Here is a 19,619-nt window from a genome sequence, read left to right as displayed (position 1 = left end):
GTGGTGAGTTAGTAGGAGTTAGTAGGAGCGGTGGTGAGTTAGTAGGAGTTAGTAGGAGCAGTGGTGAATTAGGTGTGGTGCTGTCTTTTTTGCTCTAGCCTTACCGAGTGGACGGACTCAGTTATGAGTGACATCTTCCTTTGATGGCTGTCACCGTCTGGGGCCAGGCCGCGGCTGCTGGTCCAGCGGGCTGGTTGGATAGGCCCTTCTCATGAGCAAGCCCCTCTGAAGCCTGGGTAGGAGGAGACTTGCCCCAACTGAGGCGGCCATGTTTCTGTCAAGGATCTACGAGTAATGCGATTCCCTTGTACGGTCCTGGGATGCTCAAATTCATTTGTGCTGGATTGAGAACTCCAGACAGGCCTTCTTCCTGCATTCTCAGGGGTGGGCAGACTGGGGGACTGGAGAAACCCTTCCCCCAGCTGCGGGCAAGCTTCCCCCAGGTGCTGGGAGCCGCCGGGCATCCTGGCTTTTGTGCTTTTGAGCTCACAGCTCGGGGACTGAGTCGTTGTCTCTCTGAGCAGCAGTCTGTCCTTCTGAGGGGTCCATGCTACCTGTCCCCACCCTGAGGTGTAGTGGGGGGATAGGCAGGATGGGTCTTATCCCCAGAGTGTATGTGTGATTGACCTGCATAGCCACCCAGCGGGTGCTACCTAAACACAGGAGCCTTTCCAATTACCAAAAGAATACAAAGCCCAAGCCTGTCTGGGCAGTTATTTTTATGGAGTGATACCCACAAGTACAGAAGAATGTTCACCGAAGGGATGCTGATGGGTCTCTCTCGGTGACATTTCAGGGGACTTAAGATTTTCCTTATACTTTGTGATCGTATTTGAATTTTCTCTAAGTGCGCGTATTTTCTTTGCTAACAATTTTAAGAAAGAGTTACACTGTCTGGTTTTGTGTTCTGCCTTCTCTGCTCATTTTCATCAGGCAGATCCATGGAAGGCATGAAGTCTGTGTGACTGCTGTTAATTTTTCGCCCAGGACACTTTACCTTTACCTTCCTGTTTAGTGGGATCTCTGGCTGGGCTTGATTGACCCGAGGAGGAACACCACTAACGCCTGTTTAGAGTCTCAGGGAAGGATGAAGGCTGGTGTGTGTGGCATTAGATGTTTCTAGCTGAAGACAACACCTAGCGCTAGTCTTTTTCTGTAGCTGTGGAATCTGGGATTACAATTCACCATTTCTTAATTTTTAGCTTAACCCTTTAGAGACGCGTGGGACACATGGTATCCCAACCACTTTCTGTGCCTCTGGAGTTCTTTGGAAAGGGGGTAGCCTGATTTTAATGCATTTAGCCTCAAGGTGGGAGCCTTTTGAAACGTGTGAAACTCAAAAATCCTGAGTGGGAGCCTCATTTTTGTGTGGATTTGAGCATTGTCTTAGGTGATGCCTCTCGGATATGTGAATTTTCTAAACTTTTGACAGGTTTGCCTTTATTTCTGTGAGATAAGCCTCCTCACTATGTAAATAATGCCTTTCCAGTAAGGAATAATGCGCTGCAGTGGTACTTTTCAAGAGACATGAACTCCTATAAGTTATCTAACCACACATCAATCGACTCATATCAGTAGGATTTATTACATCTGGCATCCGCTGGGACACATGACCCCAGATAATGGGTATCAAAATCCATACATAACTGACAACAGAAATTCAGAATTGGTCCTTTAATCAGCATGCCTTCCATTAGTGAAAACACATAGTATCAACAAAAAATTCAAAGGAGAAAATAATTGGTCACCAAAGGGTTAAGAAGTGCCCGCGTTTAGTCGGGGGGGTGGGGGGGGGCAGCAGGCTAGCGGCTCCAGGCCTGGCTCCACGCCACACTTGCTGGTCGCTGAGCCCCAGAGCCTGTTCTCAGCGGGGAAAGTGCAGAGAGCAGGTGCGTCCCAGGCACTGAGGAGAGCAGATGAGGCAGTGGGCACGGAGTTCCGAGTTCCTCCCTGCCTGCCTAAGCCCCGGGTCTTCTCCAACAGCGAGAGCCCTGCAGAGGCGCCTGCATCTCTCTTCTTGTTCGTCTGGGTTTACCTGCCCCTTTCTGTACACAGAGCAGGTGCCTCCACAGGGCTATGTCACCTTCAACAGCAGTGATGAGAACCCTGTGGAAGAGGAGGGCCTCTGCTACCGGGACGTCACCTCCCCCATCAACGACCGTGACGTGGAGAGCAGCAGCAGCAGCAGCAGGGGTATGCACGCCCACCCCGCTGCCCACCCAGTAGATGATACAGTGAACAATACTGAGGGCCCTGGGCCTTGTGGGGACAGGCGAGGAGACGCGTCCAGTGCAGTGTCTCTGTGTGGCGTCAGGGGGCGTCATCCCGACAGACAGGGTTAGCCCCTTGATTTGGAAGCCCTCAGAGGCTTTCGTACCAGTCTTCCTGGCAGGAAGTGTCTTGTTGTAAGGACACGCATTCACTCATTCAGCAGCTACTGAGTGCCCACTGTGTGCCAAGCACTGTTGTCAGAGCTTGAACAAAAAGCCCTGCCTGCGAGTGCGCGGAGGGGGGTGGGACAGGCAGTCGTCACTGCATGGGTGAAAACGTCACACTGTTTAAGAAGTAGATGAGTGCCGTGGGGCTGGAGTGCCCGTTCTGTGGTCACCCTGAGAGAGGCCGGGGGTCAGCGTCCTCCTGTCTTCACCGTTACCAGAGGGGCACACTTCCTGTACGAAGCGTGGGACTGCCCGCAGCAGCAGCAGTGAGGGGCTGGCCCAGGCCCAGGGAGTCAGCAGCGAGGCCTCTCTGGAGAGCAATGAGGTGAAGATTCTTTCTTCCTTGATTTCCTGTCTCCTCTCTTGGTATCATGGGGGAAGCCTAGCAGCTTGAGTAAGCAAGGGTGGTAACAAGCATCTACTGCTCATAAGTGGGGGCTCCGGGCCTGGGCTCTAGCGGCACCGCCTGAGTTTGGTTGCAGACCGCAGTGGAGTCACCGAGGACGCCTCTGTGTGGCGAGTGGGGAGAGGTTTCATGACGGGTTTCAAAGCCGCCCCTGCCCCCTGTGAGGGAGATGGCCCAGATGAGGACGTAGAAGCTGGTCACGGGGCAGAGGGCAGAGTCCGGACACAGCCGTGCTAGCTGTGAGTCCTTCCGGGTTACGTCAGGATTTCCTGAAACACATCCTTCTTGCCCCAGGATTCAGATCACACACGTAAAAGCTCAGTTCGCAAGCAAACGAAAAGCTATGTGAAGACCAAGAACCGTTACAGCAACAGTGACAGCCAGTGGCCTCCCAGCATCGCAACCTCCGGGGCAGCCTCTTCCCCAGGATCCATCCCCCAAACCCAGAGGTCCCCCTATTCAGGACCCCAGGTAAGGACGATGGCACTTTTTGTGATTTGTGAGACATGTTTTGTATACTTAATGATGGCTGGCTGTATCTGACCTGACTCTGATCTTGTCCACCCAACACAAAAAGAAAGCCTTCTCCTTGGGAGGTGGGGGCATTTGGTGACAATTACAGACAAGTGTTTTAACTCTGCAGATGCCTGAGATGCTAGGTGACAGGTGAGGCAAGTAACAGACTAACCAAAAGGCTTAAAAGGAAGCTGAGGAATGAGGTGTTCCCCGACACTTGGAAAAGCTCCGCCACATTACTGAAAATGTAGAAGGCCGCAAGCTTGCAGGGCAACGCGCACGCTCAGGAAAGATCTGATAAGGCCCTAAGTTCTTACCTCTAAATGACCTTGAGGTTCTGAGCAAGCAAGAAGTGAAGCCTAAGGCAGAGCTGTCAACAGCCTGGCTGAATTTTGAAGGTGTGCCCCAACACACCCAGAGCCCCTCAGCTAAGACTGGTTCCAGATGTTTACGGAAATCTCTGTGCAGTCATTAGCTGACCACTAAGCTAACCATGTAGAGACTTCAGTGGCCACACATGACAAAGAACATAGACTTTACAGAATTATTTCAGAAATAATTCACTAACAAACAGCATCTATGACATGCAGGAGCAGGGGCACAGATTTCTAGTTACATTATGTTATTTAAAACGTTCAGTTTTCAACAACAAAATGCAAGACATGCCAAGAAACAAAGTATGGCTCATACACAGATAAAAAAGCAATCAGCAGACACTGTCCCTGAGGAAGCCCAGACCTTGACTGGACTAATTAGACAAAGACTTGAAATCAGCTGTCTTGATTGTCTTCAGACGGCTAAAGTGGGAGAGTGATAGCTTACCACACAGAAAATACCAATAAAGAGAGAAATTCTGGAGTTGAAAAGCGCAGTGACTGAAATGGAAAATTGACCAGACGGGTTCAAAAGCAGATTTGAGCAGGAAGAAGAGAGAACGGGAGAGAGAACAGAAGGGAAAAAAGACAAAACCTGAAGAGTGAGGCGGAGACCTGCGAGACACCACCAGGCCCCAGACTGTGGGAGTCCCAGGAGGAGAGGGCAGGAAGGTATCTGAAGAAACGGCAACCAGAAGCTTCTAATTTGAGGGAAGACATGAACCTGTACATCCAAGAAACTCAGCGAACTTCTAGTAGGATAAACTCAGAGGTCCGCATCTACACACGTCATAAACTGCTGAAAGCCCAAGACAGAGAATCTTAAAAGCAGCAAGAGAAATGACTCATCACATACACGGGGTCCTCAGGTTCTCGTCGGAAACCATCTAGGGGTGTCTCCCTGTGTCCCCGGCCTCTCTACTCTGCCTGCAGCCACGGGGACAGATCACCTTCCTGGTGCTGAACGTGGGGAACCAGCAGGGCCCAGAGGGGGCTGCGTGGTCAGCAGGAGGGTGGCTCGGTGCCCCGACTCTGTGCTTCGTGCCTGAGCTGGCCTGGCCCCGTCTCGCCCTCCAGGACCTTGCCTCACTGCTAGAGCAGATTGGGTGTCTGAAGTACCTGCAGGTGTTTGAGGAGCAGGATGTGGACCTCCGCATCTTCCTGACCCTCACCGAGAGCGACCTGAAGGAGATCGGCATCACGTGAGTGTGGAGGGCCCCACCCCACTGTCCCAGCCAGCGTGCTAGGCCGGTGTCGGTTCTCACATCCTAGGTCTAGAAGTCGGCCTTCTTCCTCCAGAGCCAGCTCCCCTCTTCCACTCAGCCACCCTTGGCTTGGACACACTCAAGTCAGCTCCTAAGAATGGCCTGGCCGATTGCCCTCAGACTTTTACCACCAGCTAACATTTGGAAGCTTCCAGACTTGGCTGAGGCAGGCCTTGCCCATGCCTCGAGCAGGCCAGCAGGGACTGTGTGTGGGGAAAGCAGCAGAGGGGCCAGTGGGGGGCTGGCCCTTTTCTCACCACCTTGTGTCCCCAGGACACAGTCATGGCAGAGGATGACACATGGTCTTCGTGCACAGACGCCGACCGCTGTCCTCTCTCCTCATCCTGCAGGTTGTTTGGGCCCAAGAGGAAGATGACCTCTGCTATTGCCCGCTGGCACAGCAGTGCCCGCCCCCCTGGGGACGCCCTGGAGCTGGCCTACGCCGACCGGCTCGAGGCCGAGATGCAGGAGCTGGCCATCCAGCTGCACAAGGTGAGCGCGTGTCAGGACGAGGGGCCGAGCTGCATCTGCAGAAAAGGGCCAGACACCCCAGAGGGTCAGCCGAGGAGCCTGGGGGAGAGGGAGGCACAGGACAGAGGATACCCAAGAGGGGGTGGGAGTCCAGCGGGAACAAAGCTGAGAAGACCAGGAGGGTGAGGTGGTGTGCTTGGAAACCATGAGGGGCCGTAGGGAGGGAGATGGGTATGAGAAGAGGCCTCCCAGAGCCAAGGGGAGGGAGAGTCAGTGGGTCTAAAACACAGCGACATACCTGGCCCCAGGGGGAGGAGGACCAGCCCCCCACAGCTGCACCCTCTGCCGCAGCGCTGCGAGGAGGTGGAGGCCGTGCGGGGCCAGGTGTCGCAGGAGCAGGAGTTGCGGGCCGTGGTGGAGAGCTGCCTCCTGGAACAAGACAGTGCCCGCAAGGCTGCGCACGCCCAGCTGCAGGAGACCCAGGCCCTCGCGCGCGCCGCCACCCTCATCCTGGATCAGCTGCAGTGAGTGGCCCCTTGTAGAGTAGCTTCCGGGGGACTGGATGCCAAGTCACCGTGTTTTCTCCTGCTGTCCACCCACGGGGCTGTCCTCAGGTCGCCTCACTGCCACACCCGTTTCCTTTGGGCGTTGGTCCCTGTGGGGCCGGCCCAGGTCTCAAGACCCCGTGGAGTTTGTCGGTGCCCACTCCTCACTCTAAGGCCTGATGCTGGGAGGGTGTCGGCCCCGATTGTAGCCCTGGGACCCTCCTTCACCACCATGGCGTCTTGTGTCCACAGAGCCTGCCAAGCGGAGCTGTCGGCCCGGGTGAGGCAGGGCGAGTCTCCAGGAGGGACAGTCCTGGGCTCAGTCATACCCACGGCTGGTAAGGGGGCCGTGTTCCGGCTCGGGGCTGGGTATACGGGTGGGCAGACATGCCTCAGGTAGGGTTATGCCGGTATCTCCGCACATCTGTCCTGTCTGACGGCCCCTCCGCGGGTCCCCATGCACAGCACCCAGGCTCTCCTCACCTGTGACGGGGAGAGCCCTGTCCCCCCTAGTTGCTGGAGATAGGCAGAGGTGAGTGTGGGCCGTGGCAGACCGATCCAGCCGCCTCTCTTCAGGCCAGCCACTCGAGCCTCACAGTTTCTCTCCCAGGCTCAGCCCTAACTTTTGACATAGCGCCTCTCAGGGGGCCCAATGGGGACAGCTCAGCAGCCCAGGACAGTGGCAGGGCCTGCAGGACACAGACCCCAGGCTCACCAGACCTCTGCCCTGCAGACTGCAAAGGCTGGCAGGCATCCCTGCAGGCCATGAGCCTCCTCGAGCTTTCAGGAGCCCTGGAGGACTGCATCCGGGAGATGGGTAAGTCTCGAGCCGGGAGTGCACCTTGCCCACGGCTCATGCTCCTGCAGGGGATGGGGGATTGTGGTCACACTTGGGCGAACATCAAGAGCACCTGTGTTTTGGAGGCCCCCTTCCCAGGGAAGCCCACCAAGAAAGGTTCAAGGTCACCATCCCTAGTGCCCTGAGGGTTCCCCCCACCAGCAGAGCAGTGACTGTCGTTGCGTCCCCAGGACAGGCACTGTGCTCAGTGACCCAGAGCCTGGAGAAGCTGCAAGTGCTAAATGGGAAACAGAACTGGCGGGAGCCGTAGTCAGGCGGGCCGGTGAGTGCATGCGGGGCGGGCTCTGCTCGGGCAGCGGAAGGGCACCACGTCCTCGTATCCCCTTCTCTCATGGGGACTTTTCTTTTCAGAATCTGACGTTGGGTGACTACTCCACCCTGAAGCTGTGCGCCAGAAGGACGTCGTGGGCAGGGAGCAGTGGTGGCCCAGGGGGCTGAGGACCGGGCCCCGCAGAGCAGTGGCAGAGGCAGGACAGGCCACACGGGGCCAGCACTGAGGCGGGATGGGCCCTGCACACTCAGAACTGGCGGTAAGGCCCACAGCGTGCGGGCAGCCTTGGCCTAGAGTGTGGGCTCCACACCACAGGCGCCAGACTCAGGTTTGACCTTTGGGTGCGGACTGGAGCACCTGGTCAGCACATGTTATTTGTTGGAAAATAAAATCTAACATCAGTTGGTGAGAGGCTCAGCTCTGGCCACAGGCCACACAGTAATGGCCACCGCCATCAGGCTGAGACCCAGCCCCAGTGAACCCCCAGGTCCTCAGCCAGGACAGCTGCTCAGCCTGGCAGCCCCTCTGCCCGAGTGAGCGCAGAGTCCACCTTGACTCAGGCTGCTCCTACAGCTGAGCCCCTCCCTGGAGGGCATCCGTTTACCCACCCCTCGAGCTCTCACTGGGGCTGTCTGGGGGCCTGGACACCCAGGCTGAGCTGGGGCCCTGCTTACATACGCAGCCAGCAAGGCTCTGGAAACATCCCGTTTGAGGCAGCCTGTAGTGCCCTCACCACCGTTTTGAGTCCTCAGCCCATGCAGGCAGTCTCCTTGAGCAACTTGTGCTGGGAATGGAGAAAGGGGGCCTAATTCTGACAGCCTCAGCACAGAAGCTACCAAACCAGGGCCCAGACGTCAGAGGCCGGGAGCACCACAGAGAGCATGCAGACACAGCTGGCTCTAGCCTGAACAGGAGGGACAAGCCAGTGTCTCTTCTTGGGCCTGGCACCTCCCAGGCTCAGCCCTGGCCTCCCGTCGAAACGGAGAACACATGGAGAGCAGCTTCGGAGCTACTTTATTTCTCTTCTTCTTCAACAAGCCACACACAGCGGGCCCTTGGCCCAACTGCTCTCTGGCACCAAGCCCAGCCTCACTGCAGTGCACACACAGCCAAAGAGAAAGTTGAACCCAGTAAATCCAACAACCAAAACTAACAGTACAACATCCTACCCCACCTGGCTCTCAGGCCCTGGGGCGATACAGGAATGAGTCAACCTGGAAAAGGGTGTCCTCTACAGGAACAGATTGTCCACAGAGTGTGGCACTGACACACCCAGGGAATCAGCCCGAGGCTTCCCTTTGCCCCGGGACAGAGATTCAGAGGACAGTGTGCACCATGGGTGGGTGAGAGCCTGGCTTGGTGCTCCCAGGCTGCCCAGCCCTGCAAACCTGAGTTCCAGCTGGCCCAGGGAACTGCTCAGGACAGAAGACGACGAGGTGCCCACTGGCCCCAGGCAGTCAGCAGGGGGGTCAAACACGCACGCACGCACGCTAGGAGACACACTTCCGTGGGATCAAGTCGGCCCGAGGGCACAGGGAGCCAGGGGCAGGGCCCCTCAGGAGGATGCTGGCAGCAGCTTCTCCAGGGCCTTCTTCTGCTTCTCGGTGGCAGCAGCCAGGGCCTCCACCAGCTTCTCCTCGGGCATCATGTTGAGCACCTTGAGGGCGAAGAGGAGCTGGCACTTGGCGGTGCCGATGAAGGCGTTGCTGAGGAAATTGGGGAAGCCCCCCATGCGGTCCTTCTGGGTGTACAGGGGGACACGCACCAGCCCCAGCACCTGTGTGAAGAGAAGTCAGGGTTGGGCCCCCGCCAGAAGGTGAGCCCCTGGCAAGCTGCTGGGCCAAGGACACAAAACCGGGGGCCTGGGTCGACGAGGCAAAACCAGCCAGCTCCCCTTGGAGCGTCACACCACCCCTGAACACACTCCAAGGCCGACACAAGCCAAGACCCCCATGCCCCTTCTGCCCCCCTCGCCCACCTTGCCTGCCACCCCTTCCGACCCACACCCCGTGCTCCTTACTTCCACTCGGTGAACCCCAAACAGCCCATGTCACACCTAGCCCTTCCAGCCCTTCCAGTTCACAAAACACCAAGCACCTCCCCGCCACAACCCCAACCTCCTTCCCTCCCAGCCCTTGAGCACACCCCTCTCGACCCCAAGTACCCCCCATCCCACGCCCCACTCCCAGGATTGGCAATGGCAGGCAGCAAGGCAGACACTGTAACACAGCCCTGAGGGCGCCCCAGCCCCTCCATCCCAGCCCCAAGCCCCTTCCCCCAGCCCGCTGCTGAGACAGCGACACCCCACCCGGCCCGGCCAGGGGACGCTCGGGACGTGTTACCCATCGGTGCCTTCCGCGGGGCCAGAGCCAACCCGGGGCAGGGCGGGGCCCGGCGGCGGCCCCACCTCCAGGCCGTGGTCGCGGGAGTGCACCGCGCTGATCTCCACTGCGTGCAGCTGCTCCAGCGTCAGCTGCCGCGCGTACAGGTGCGCCACGACGCGCTGCGGGCCCTCGGTCAGGTGCGAGCTCAGGTAGTCGGCCTCGGTGAGGCGCAGGCAGCCCAGGCCCAGGCCCAGCACCCGGTTCAGACCGTCCTCCAGCGACCAGAAGCGCCGGTCCACGAAGCCGCCGGGGAAGCCCAGCAGCCCGTCGAAGCGCATCTGCATCTGCAAGGGGAGCCGGTCACGGGCGGGCCGGGCCGCGGAGACCCCGACCCCGGCCCGCCCGCCGCCGTCCTCACCAGCACCGAGAAGCGCATGGGGATGCGGCCGAAGAGCTGCCCGGGGTTGGCGGCGTACAGCATGGCATGGCACGAGTGGCTCCAGCCCGGCCCCAGGCGCATCGCCTCCACCCGGCTGATTTGCTTCAACTCGGGCAGAGCTGTCGCCATCTTGGCACTGCCCCCACCTACCGGCGTCGGCCTCTTAAGCGCATGCGCGGGCCCGCCTCTGCTGCGCCCTGCCAATCCTCGCCCGGCGCTCAGCGGGGCCCGCCCCTCGCCGACGCTGACTAAGGCTGTGCCAATCGGGAGGGGGGAGGTTGCGCAAACGGATGGGCGGCAGGCGCCCTCGCCGTCGCCCAATAGCCGTGCAGCCCAAGCGATGGCCCCGCCCACGGCCCACGAAACCACAAGTCCCAGGATGCACTGCCCGAGCCCGGCGCCCGAGACAGGAAGGCCGGAGCCCATCACTTCACCCGTGGTGGTGGCAGCTCCTCCTTTACGGAGCCCGCCTCAGTTGCGCCTGTGGCCCTGGAGTCCGACCTGGCTCCGCTGCCACGTGCACACGGCCCGTCCACCGCAGAGGCGCGCCGCATGCAGCACCTCCGTACCAGCAAGTGCCCTGCGTGCAGCCTTCCCACCTGAGGGACAGCCCAGTCCCTGCGGCCCCGCGCAGGTAGAGGGCGTCCTGCCCCGAAGCCACCAGAATACAGCTGGCTGAGACTTGACACCAGAGGGGACAACCTTCCCTGCCACGCACGCACGCCTACAGCCCTACAGTCCTGGCGCGACCACCTGCCGAGCACTTAACTTGTCCGAAGACCCAGTCCTTGGTCTGACTCCAGAAGAGCAAGGAAAGCCGCGCACAGCTCCTCCTGCCCCACCGTCACTGTGCCCATGCTCAATCCTACCAGCTGGGGGAATGACAAGAACCCTGGGACCCCCCAACCCAGCCTGCTAAGGCCGGAAGTGACTCAAGTCCCAGTCCTGCGCCCAAGTCGCTTCCAAGTCAGGCACCGTATACGTGGTACTGTGGGAGGAAGTGGGCTCTCCCCAGTTTACAGGCAAGGAGCCTGGGGGTCGCAGAGGGGCAGGATGTGCCCAAGGGCACCCAGCAGTTGGTGACAGAGCCAGGCTCCCATCCCTGCTCCCAGTGTCCACAACAGAAAACCTCCTTGGGGGAGGGCCTGCGTACTTACCACCTGTGCCACACAGGAAAAGGAAGTCACCGGGGCTCAGGGGGCGTAGGGAAGACAGAGGGCACAACAGGATTCCCCAAATCCTGAGGGTGCCACTCCCCTCACCACAGCAGGCTGAGCTCCATGTGAGCGTGAACTTGCTGAGCTGATCACTGGAATATCCACCTGTCCGCGCAGGATGGGTGGGCAGGGTGGAGGCCACTGGGTGCAGCCTTGGGGCACTGTGCACAGTCCTTAGCACCGGGAAGGCTGCTGTGAGCAGGCTGAGGCAGCAGGGAGGCAGAGACGGGCAGAGGGTGGACAGGGTCCACTGGGACTCACTCCATGGTCTGTGGTACTGGTTTGCCAGAGGTGGGGGAAAAAACCCAGAGAGGGCGCCTGTCCCCTGCTGTGGCCACCTGCCAGGGGGCAGGGCTCAGAAGGGGCAGCCTCAGGCAGAGACCAGAGTCCAGAGTGTGTGAGCAGGTCTGAGAGGGAGAGGCCAGCGAGGGGAACGGCCCCCCTCCAGGCAGCAGAACCCAGGACCTGTGGGAGTAGGGTCGTAGGGGCATGGTTTCCCTCAAGCCAGCCCACCCCAATACTTGACAAGCCTGAAGGGCGGGTCTGTCTGGGAGGTACGGAGGGGAATTCAATTCTGTCCAGCCAAGAAGCCGTCTGACACCGAGGGCCTGAATACCTGCTGGACCAAGAACAAACCTGGGTTCTGCCCTCACCCCCTGGGCTGGGGTTAGAGGGGCCGTATGTGCAGAGGAGGGAGCTGGAGCCCACACGGGGGGCAGTGGTGCCCTCAGCGCTGGGGTGGGTCCATGTGAGGACCATGACGTCCCACTGGAGGGGCTGGGCTCTTGCTGGGAGCCCATCTCCTGGCAGCCACACTTGCCCCCTCACCTCATTCTTCATGAGATCCCAGGGGAGCTTTACCTAGGTGATCAGAGCAGGCCCCTGCCCTGCCTAAGAACTCTGCTGGTCCCCACAGTCCTTATAATACAACTCCAGCTCTCCCTGCCCTGCGGTACTTCCACTCCACCAGCGCCCTAGGCTCTCGGCCTCCAGACCTTTGCACCTGCTGGCCCCGCTGCCTGGACACACTCTTCTGGGCTCTTCTCGTCCTCCAGGTCTTGACTTAAATCCTGCCTCCTCAAAGCAGCCCCCCAACCTCCCTGGTCAAATCAAGTCCTGCGTGACCTCAATCATGTCAACCGTTTGCTTCCTACCTCACAGTTAGCAGCATCCATTCCGCATTCAGCGCGTCTCGCTGACAGGAACGCCCAGGACAGGCCCTGTCTGATGGAGAAGTGGGCTCAAACCACCCCTCGGGTCCCCTTCCCTCCACCCAAGACTTGGCAGTGATGATGAGGGAGAGAGTGGCCAGGAGCAGCAACTCCTGCATGTGGTCGCCAACAGCGGGCCACACATAACCCACTGAACCCTCATCCTTCCTGGGACAGCCAACAGCCACTGCCACCTCACACATGGGGAAAGTGAAGCCGAGGAGGGTTGAGCCACTGGCCAGGGCCCCGAAGTGGTGCTCGCACGGCTGTGAGGGTGTCCAGAGCCAGCACTGACCAGTCACGCCCTGCTGCCTGACCACGAAACTGCTGGGGGGCCCGGGGGTGGGGGGAGGAGTGCATCGCCATGTGGCCACACGTGAAGTACAGGACAGGATATTGCTGCATGATTTTATTACTATAAATACACAGTAAAAACGGACAAAAAACTAGCCAATCAGATTACAAGCGATAGCACGCGGAAGCAAGATGGGCAAACCAGCACTGGCCTTCACACAGAGCGCCAGCTCCAACACCAACGGCCAGTGAGCAGAGGAGAGACGCCGGCCTGTGTGTGCGCGCGCACACGTGTGTGAGTGCGGTGGGTGCCTGAGCACGGCAGGACAGGAGGGCTGGCGTAAGAGCTGGGCACGGGCGGGCGGCCTGGGACAAGCAGGGCTGTGAAAAGGTGAGGGCACCACGTGCAGAATCAGCTGGAGGAAAAGAAGTCTGATCAACGGATTCTCCCGAGCGCCCAGAGGTGCACAGGCAGGGAGAGGCTGGGAGAGTCCCAGGATGCTGCCCACCCCGGGAGCCGCATGGACCTCTGCTGGCTCAAGGCCCCTGTGGGCCAGCTCTCACCCTACAAGCACCAGGTCCCACGCCAGCCCCTATCATCCTTCCGCTGCTCAGAGGTTTACCCTAAAAAACATTGTGGTGGGACTCCGCTCCCCAGCAGGTCCGCTCCAGGAGCCCCAGACAACGAGTCAAAGAGAAACGCACAGGGATGCGGACGTGGCACAGGAGAGCTGGGGCAGACGTGCGGGCCCCTCAGGGTGGGCGGGTCTAGCGGGAGGCCCCCACGTGGAGGCATCTGAGATGCAAATGGATTGGGGCCTCCAAGAGGCTGCGGGCAGGCTGCCCCCCGAAACCACCAGCGAACACCCTGTGTCTGCACAGCAGCCTTGCCTCCAGACCCCTGCCTGCCCCAAGGGCCCCAGCTGGCCAGCAGGGGAGAGGCGAGCAGAGCGCATGGCCCAACACGGCACTTCATGGCCAGCAAAGGCTCTTCCACCAGTCATACGAGTTCCCGGCACCGGTCCCCCGGCTAGGGGCTGGGCCACGCCAATCCCAGGCCAATCAGCCCTGCCGCCAACCAGCAGCGCGAGAGCAAACGGCAGAAAGCTGCTGTCCTTCATCTGTACCATTTACAAACACGTCGACCGTAGAAAAAGGGGCATCAGGGGACAGTCATGTCCATGTGTGCCTGGATCGAGGGCCGCTGGCCCTCAGAACCGGTGGCTGTGGGCACGTGCAGGTGGGAGGCCGGAGTCGCACTGGGCCCAGGCAGCCCCTTGGCAACACTGGGGAGCTGAGAGCTCCATGCTGCTGGCTGGGCCAGCTCTCAAAGGAGGGTCAGCTCGGTGGCCCCGGGGTCGGGATGAGGGCCACCCAGCAGAGGCCAGGGTGGGCCAGTGGTGCCGAGGCCGTGGGGCATCTCCGTGGAGGCGGAGCATCCTGCAGGTGGGAAGCAGAGAGGGGTTATGCTCGGCCGCCGGTCCAGCCTCGCCCGCTCTTCTCACCACCGGGCCCGGGGGTCCACCCTCCATGAGCCCAGGGCTGGGCGGCCGCGTCCTGAGTGCCTGCAGAGTGTGGGGAGAACAACGGTTCTCTCGGGTGGGACTCCCCAGGTTCCCACCCACCACTGTCCTGTAAAGGCCTTTCCGACGGCTCAGGATGGGGCTTAGTCAGACGCCAGGCCGGCACACAGCCCTAGGGATTCCGAGCCCCCGCTCAGAGCCACCCCTACAGGCTTCTCGTTGTGGGGAGTGGGGGCTATCTCAAAGGCCTTCTGTCTTATTTCCAGACTGTGCCCAATGATGCCATACAGTGCTCTGTCCCTGACCGTGTCTGCCCCTGGCCATGCTCACACGGATGGCCTGGCTCAGGCAGGCAGGGCCAGCCCACACTCCTCAGGGCCGCAGACTGCCAGGTGGCTCACACTCGCTGCCCACCCACCCTGATGCTTCGGCACCACAAGCTCCTTCAACTGGCAAGCCAATAAATGCTTCTGTCACCTGGTGGCCTGGGACACAGACCTCTAATTCAGCAAGGAGTAGGTGTTTCCCGCAGGGGCTCAGCTGTCCCGCAGCCCACGGGCTCAATATTCTCTGCAGCTAGGCCTGTCCTATCTCTTACTTCTGGAAGTTTTACACAAATCCCAACTCTCAAAGAGCACCTCCCACACCGATATGGAGGCTGCGGCCAACTTTAGAGAAGGGCCGGGCCCTACCTCCACAGAGAGACAAGATCAGTCAGAAACTTCTCGAGGAGGAGAGGAAGGTGTTTGTGGGGACGCAAGACTGGCCATCCAATCAACACAGAAAGGGACACCTGAGCCTGGTCGGGTCGGGTGAGCCACACCCGGGAGTATGTTTCCCACATGGGTGCCACAGAAGCCCTGCTGACAGCAGGCCTGGGTGGCCCACGCACGCCTGGGCTGAGGCACCATCTCTGGGGACCCTAATGGCTAGAAGACTTGACTGGCTCATCTAGTCCAGGTGGGAAAACCTCTGGCTCCAAACTCCGCCAGCCCGCCCCAGAGTTCCTCTTCAGGGTGAAGGTGCCCGTCAGAGCTCGGATTCAGAATCTAGGCCCAAGGGGGACGCCGTGGATGAGGAAGAAGACCGGAAAGCCTGAAGGTGCTCCTCTCGCCGCCCTGCCAGGATGCCCGTAAGAACTACCTCGAAAGTGAAGAAAGGAGGCGACGTACCAGCTTACTCCTCTAAACCAACAGAGCAGGAGTCGGCACCCAGGGCTGTCAGAGAGGAGGAAAGACAGACGGAACTCAGTTAGCAAAGCGCTTGCACGGGCTGCATGAGAAGCCGGGGGAGGGCGACACATTGCCTGTGGCCCACATGGAGATCTGCTGAAGCAAGGGGGAATCCACCAACACCCAGAAACCAGAGCAATGGGCCCAGGGTCACACCAGGCCTGCCCACACCATGCCCGCTGGCCAGCGGCCCAGAGAGGGCAGATCCCCCTGCACAGGGCATACAGATGCCGCGGTGCCGCTTCTGTGTCTTAAAAGTGAGGGTATAGGGCCGGCTGCTGGGGCTGCTTGGGGGCTGACCCCAAGGGGGGAAGGCGGAGCCCTGAGGCCCAGGAGGGCCCCCACCCCACAGGGTCTGGGACACAGAGGACCTGGGTTTTCCCTATTTTACATATATTCCCTACATCACCTCTTTTTCCATCAAGAGGGGACACAGAAATTCACTGTTATGCTACCTCCATCAGGGGACAACTGCGTAGTCGATGAAAAGGAAGGATGCGTGTGTGTTCACACGCACACACGCAAACACAGATGCTGAAAAGATGTCCGAGATGGCCGTGAAGTGAAAAAAGGCAGGAGCTGAGCCGTGGGTGTCAGCAGGTCACGCGTGTAACAGGTATTACAAGGGTACGCACAGACAAGACCACCGCGCGCTTCCCCAAAGGCTGTCACTCAGCCAATGGGGCCTCTGATGGCTGTTGGTCCCCAGAGCCAAGGGAACACAGGGAAGGCTTCTGCAGCCCAGAGCAAGTCACAGGGAGAAAAGCAGAGTCCTCAAGAGCCCTCCTCTGTCTGGGCTGCTGGCAGTAAAACTACCTAACCTGCCTCACAGCCCTGGAGCCCAGCACACGCTCACACACAGAACTGAGTCTGGCTTTTTGTCTTGGGTTTTTGAGAACAGCCTGAGAGCACCCAGAGTCAGGGGCGTCTTCTATAACAGGGAGGCCACACTTGCCCAAATGTAAACTATCAGGAGAGCTACACAGGCCCCAGGGAGGGAGGGAGCCTGATGCAGCCATGGACATCCACTGACTGGACTGATCATGACTATACATTAAGGCCCCAGTCAGGCGCACTCACTGAGGTCCCAAGGACTAGGGGACCCAGGACCTTGGGGCTCTCAGGTGGAGCCTCCTGGATTGGTGAGAGCACCCACACAGATGAGAGGGAATGACACATCCCTGGGACAACAGAGGCCTGGAGCCAGGACCTCCCCTAGACCCTGCCTGATGTCACTCTACGCCTGTGTCCTTTCAGGTACAAGAAATGAGTCACCACGAGCACAGGTCCTAGTTTCCGTGAGTTCTGTGAGTCATCCTAGGGAATTACTGAACCCCCTGGGGGCAGCAAGAGCCAGCAGAGAGGCTGAAAGGACAGTCGGTCTTCTGGAGACCTGACTCTGGGTGGTTAGAGTTAGAACATGCCATGTGGTGGCTGGCGTCAGAATGAGGAAGTGGAGCAGCGGGGACACAAGTGATGTTCCCGCTTTGGAAACCAGCCTCATGTGGGCTATGATTCATGTGCTCCCCACCTGCTGTCTTCACCTTCCGCCATCCACTACCCCCACGCCCACTGTCGTAAGGAGGCCGAGACCCCCGCATTCTGGCCTCCCCCGCGGGTGCAGCAGCTGAGCCCGCGCTGGTGCCACGGATGCCCCAATGCTCTGCAGGCCCCCGGGAGAGGCAAGGAGCGGGTTCCCTCCGGGTGCCTGTGGCATCCTGCAGGGCCAGAAATCACACTCCTGACTCCCAGAAGCGGGCGCTCCTCCTGCCCCCACGTCTCTGACACAGCTTACTTGAATGCCCATGTTATTTCCAACTGCAGGTCCTAAACTTGGCTTTCACCCGCAGGTTTATATTTGGGGGAGGCTGTTCTGCGCCAGGAAAAAACCACCCTCCTTTCTCACATCTAGGGACCCGGACACCCGCCTGGTCTAAGGGGCCCTTTGCACAGGGGTCTTTCACACCAAAGCCCACCATAGCCACCCCCACCCCAGGCTGACCAGGCAACTGGGAGGACCATGCCGTGGGAGGTCCTGGGACAAGGCTCAGGGCGCCAGGACAAGGCCCGGGGTGCCGGGCTCTGCCGGGCAGCTGCTTCGGAAGTTCTGTCTCGGGATTCCAGTACCTTCCGTGGTGTCTAGCAGCCCAGAACAAATGACCTGAGAGCCCCATCCCCACCCCGGCTCCTACTGCCCTTCCTTGGAACCCAGGGTTTGAAGCAGAGAAATCTGAACCCGGCAGGGCAGAGGGCAAGGGGCTGAGCCAGCGGAGCCTGGCCTAAAAAGCCTTTGGGAAGGGGAGAGAGAAAAGCAAGACCCCCCCACCCCGCCGCCGGCACCTGGGCGCCCAGCCTGCCCTCCAAACCCTGACCTGGTACACGCTGCTTCCCAAGCGCTGCGGGAGCTGGCTGGCTGCTGGGACAGGTGGGTGGCCCAGAGGTCGCTGTTCTTGCTTTCTCTGTCCTAGAACCCTCACCTGATACAAAGTCACATGCTTGCTTTCGGACTTTCTGTTTGTACCTCCACCTGATGGTAGCCCCCGAGGGCAGAGACCCTGCGGCTGGGTCACCCAGCACCTGGCCCGGTGTCCCCCGGGCCCACGGGGGGCCTTCCCCACTACTTGTCCCACAGATGGAGACTCTGGGGTGGGCAGGGCCTGGCAGTTGGCCTCTCCTCCAGAGAGCCAGTGCTGCAGGGAGGGTGGCTGTGGAACCTGCCTTGGCCTGAGGCCTGCGTTGGGCAGGCCCAGGCATGGAGCCGGGGGACAGGCGGCCTGGTTCCCAGCAGCTAGGCCCTGCTGCGTGCACCGAGGACAGACAGGGCCCCAGCTGGGCAGGTGCCCCCAGCGCCCACGGGGCAGGTGCTGTACCTGGCAGGAAGATGTCGGCGGGCGGGCCGAGGCCATGGTGCTCGGGGCTGCTGTCCGGCAGGATGCTCTCAACGGACGGGGCCTGGCTCCCTGCAGTGAGGAGGGCGAGGTCAGCAACCCCAAGGCCCAAGAGCCCATGTCCCTCCACCTGACAGCTCGCAGCCCCAGACCCCGCCCCGACTTCCCACCCAGCCCCGCAGGAGCCCCAGATCTGGACGGTTCCTTTTCTCATTTTCTTTCCCTCCTTCTTCCCTTCCTTACCTTGGGCCTTTTGTGTTGTTTTGACTACATGAGTATTTCACACGCTGATGGCTATTAACCATTTTCTCTGCCTCCCCAAGCAAGCAGCACAGCCCCCCTTGAGGCCCCACCCCAGGCCCTACCACCCTGGCCTGAGGCCAGGACAGGCGCTGCCTCACACACGTGCGCATAAAGCCCGTTCACCTCGCTACCCGTTCACCTCAGGGGGGCCAGCAGGACGTATCTAACTGGAGTGGAACTGCTGAGAGGGCGGAGGGAGAGCGTTTCACCAGCCCCAGCCCAGAGACAAGCCCTCAGACCACAGTGGGAACCACACTCTGGAGGTGGGGGCCGTGAGCAGACCCAGCCGAAGGTGCTTAGGTGGCTGATACGGGTGACAGGCCTGGAGGCTGATCAGTGACCCAGAGCCCCTGCCAGGCTGCATGCAGAGATGACTGGGCGTGAAGTAAAATGCATGCTACTGATAAACCCTGGCACAAGCCCCTGGAGTGGGTATGGAGAGGCACAGGCCCTGGAGTGGGTACGGAGGGGCAGCCAGGAGCAGCCACAACGCGGAGGCCGCACCTGGGAGGATCACAGGGCGGGGCGGGAGTCAGGGAGTGCCGTGCCTTGGGAAACCTCTAGAAGAGTGGAGCTTCTCGGGAAGGAGAGGGCTCACCTTGCTTTACCGACATCTCGTCAACCTCTTCCGTGATGAAACTCTATGGGGCAAAGAGGTAAGTCTGGCTGGTGCTCCAGTGCCCAGGACTGGTGCCATCAGCCGCGGCCTGGAGCCAGCTCGCCAGTGACAAGGCCACAGGCGGCCAGGGGAGATGACGGGGGCGCTGCGGTCACCACTGCAGGACACAGCCACCACTCCTTCACGCGCCGGGCTCTGCACGCCCTGGGCCTGGCATACAGCATTTCGTATTCCCTCCACTTTAGACGGGACACTGGGGCTGGACGGTACATAGCTAGACCAAGGCCCCAAGCTTGTGTGCAGGGAGGTGGGATTCCGAACAGGCAGGCTTTGAGCCTGGGAGGGGTGGGTGATGGGGACAGGCTCACGAGGGCAAGGACACTGAGATCCTGGAGGCAGGCGGGGCCGGGGCAGGCAGGGGGCG

The 19,619-nt window shown here is 60.0% G+C and overlaps 3 protein-coding genes across 3 annotated transcripts in view; 1 reads left to right on the top strand and 2 right to left on the bottom strand.

The window, feature by feature from the left end:
• ANKS3 (ankyrin repeat and sterile alpha motif domain containing 3) overlaps positions 1–7,369 on the top strand; it is a 34,117-nt gene extending 26,748 nt beyond the window's left edge. Inside the window, exons 8-17 of the mRNA XM_012554649.2 lie at positions 2,056–2,193; positions 2,657–2,763; positions 3,139–3,315; positions 4,812–4,936; positions 5,350–5,491; positions 5,822–5,994; positions 6,268–6,353; positions 6,749–6,832; positions 7,045–7,136; positions 7,226–7,369. Coding sequence (XP_012410103.1) covers positions 2,056–2,193; positions 2,657–2,763; positions 3,139–3,315; positions 4,812–4,936; positions 5,350–5,491; positions 5,822–5,994; positions 6,268–6,353; positions 6,749–6,832; positions 7,045–7,124 — 1,112 coding nt within the window. The 3' untranslated portion in view covers positions 7,125–7,136; positions 7,226–7,369. The remainder of the gene's footprint in view (positions 1–2,055; positions 2,194–2,656; positions 2,764–3,138; positions 3,316–4,811; positions 4,937–5,349; positions 5,492–5,821; positions 5,995–6,267; positions 6,354–6,748; positions 6,833–7,044; positions 7,137–7,225) is intronic.
• A 97-nt stretch (positions 7,370–7,466) lies between these two features.
• On the bottom strand, positions 7,467–10,067 carry NUDT16L1 (nudix hydrolase 16 like 1). The gene is made up of 3 exons (XM_004373223.2): positions 9,888–10,067; positions 9,553–9,813; positions 7,467–8,922 (listed from the first exon to the last, which is right to left on the bottom strand). The coding sequence occupies exons 1-3, from the start codon at positions 10,035–10,037 to the stop codon at positions 8,701–8,703; spliced, it is 633 nt and encodes a 210-aa protein (XP_004373280.1). The 5' UTR covers positions 10,038–10,067; the 3' UTR covers positions 7,467–8,700.
• Positions 10,068–12,726: 2,659 nt separating this feature from the next.
• The window catches only part of MGRN1 (mahogunin ring finger 1), a 65,509-nt gene continuing 58,616 nt past the window's right edge, over positions 12,727–19,619 (bottom strand). The window contains exons 15-17 of the mRNA XM_012554638.2: positions 19,175–19,217; positions 18,256–18,345; positions 12,727–14,070 (exon numbers count right to left, since the gene is read on the bottom strand). Coding sequence (XP_012410092.1) covers positions 13,958–14,070; positions 18,256–18,345; positions 19,175–19,217 — 246 coding nt within the window. The 3' untranslated portion in view covers positions 12,727–13,957. The remainder of the gene's footprint in view (positions 14,071–18,255; positions 18,346–19,174; positions 19,218–19,619) is intronic.

This window comes from Trichechus manatus, unplaced genomic scaffold (genome assembly GCF_000243295.1).
Source record: "Trichechus manatus latirostris isolate Lorelei unplaced genomic scaffold, TriManLat1.0 scaffold00024, whole genome shotgun sequence".
Classification (NCBI taxonomy): Eukaryota; Metazoa; Chordata; class Mammalia; order Sirenia; family Trichechidae; genus Trichechus; species Trichechus manatus.
This window is presented reverse-complemented; position numbering and strand designations above follow the sequence as displayed.

Bases quoted from the DNA above. Each gene is read 5' to 3' on its own strand.
- NUDT16L1 (XM_004373223.2), bottom strand. From the start codon at position 10,037: ATGGCGACAGCTCTGCCCGAGTTGAAGCAAATCAGCCGGGTGGAGGCG. The intron at 9,814-9,887 runs GTGAGGACGGCG...CTCCCCTTGCAG, and splicing joins CCATGCGCTTCTCGGTGCTG to ATGCAGATGCGCTTCGACGG. The intron at 8,923-9,552 runs GTGGGGCCGCCG...CTCTTCACACAG, and splicing joins CCCGCGACCACGGCCTGGAG to GTGCTGGGGCTGGTGCGTGT.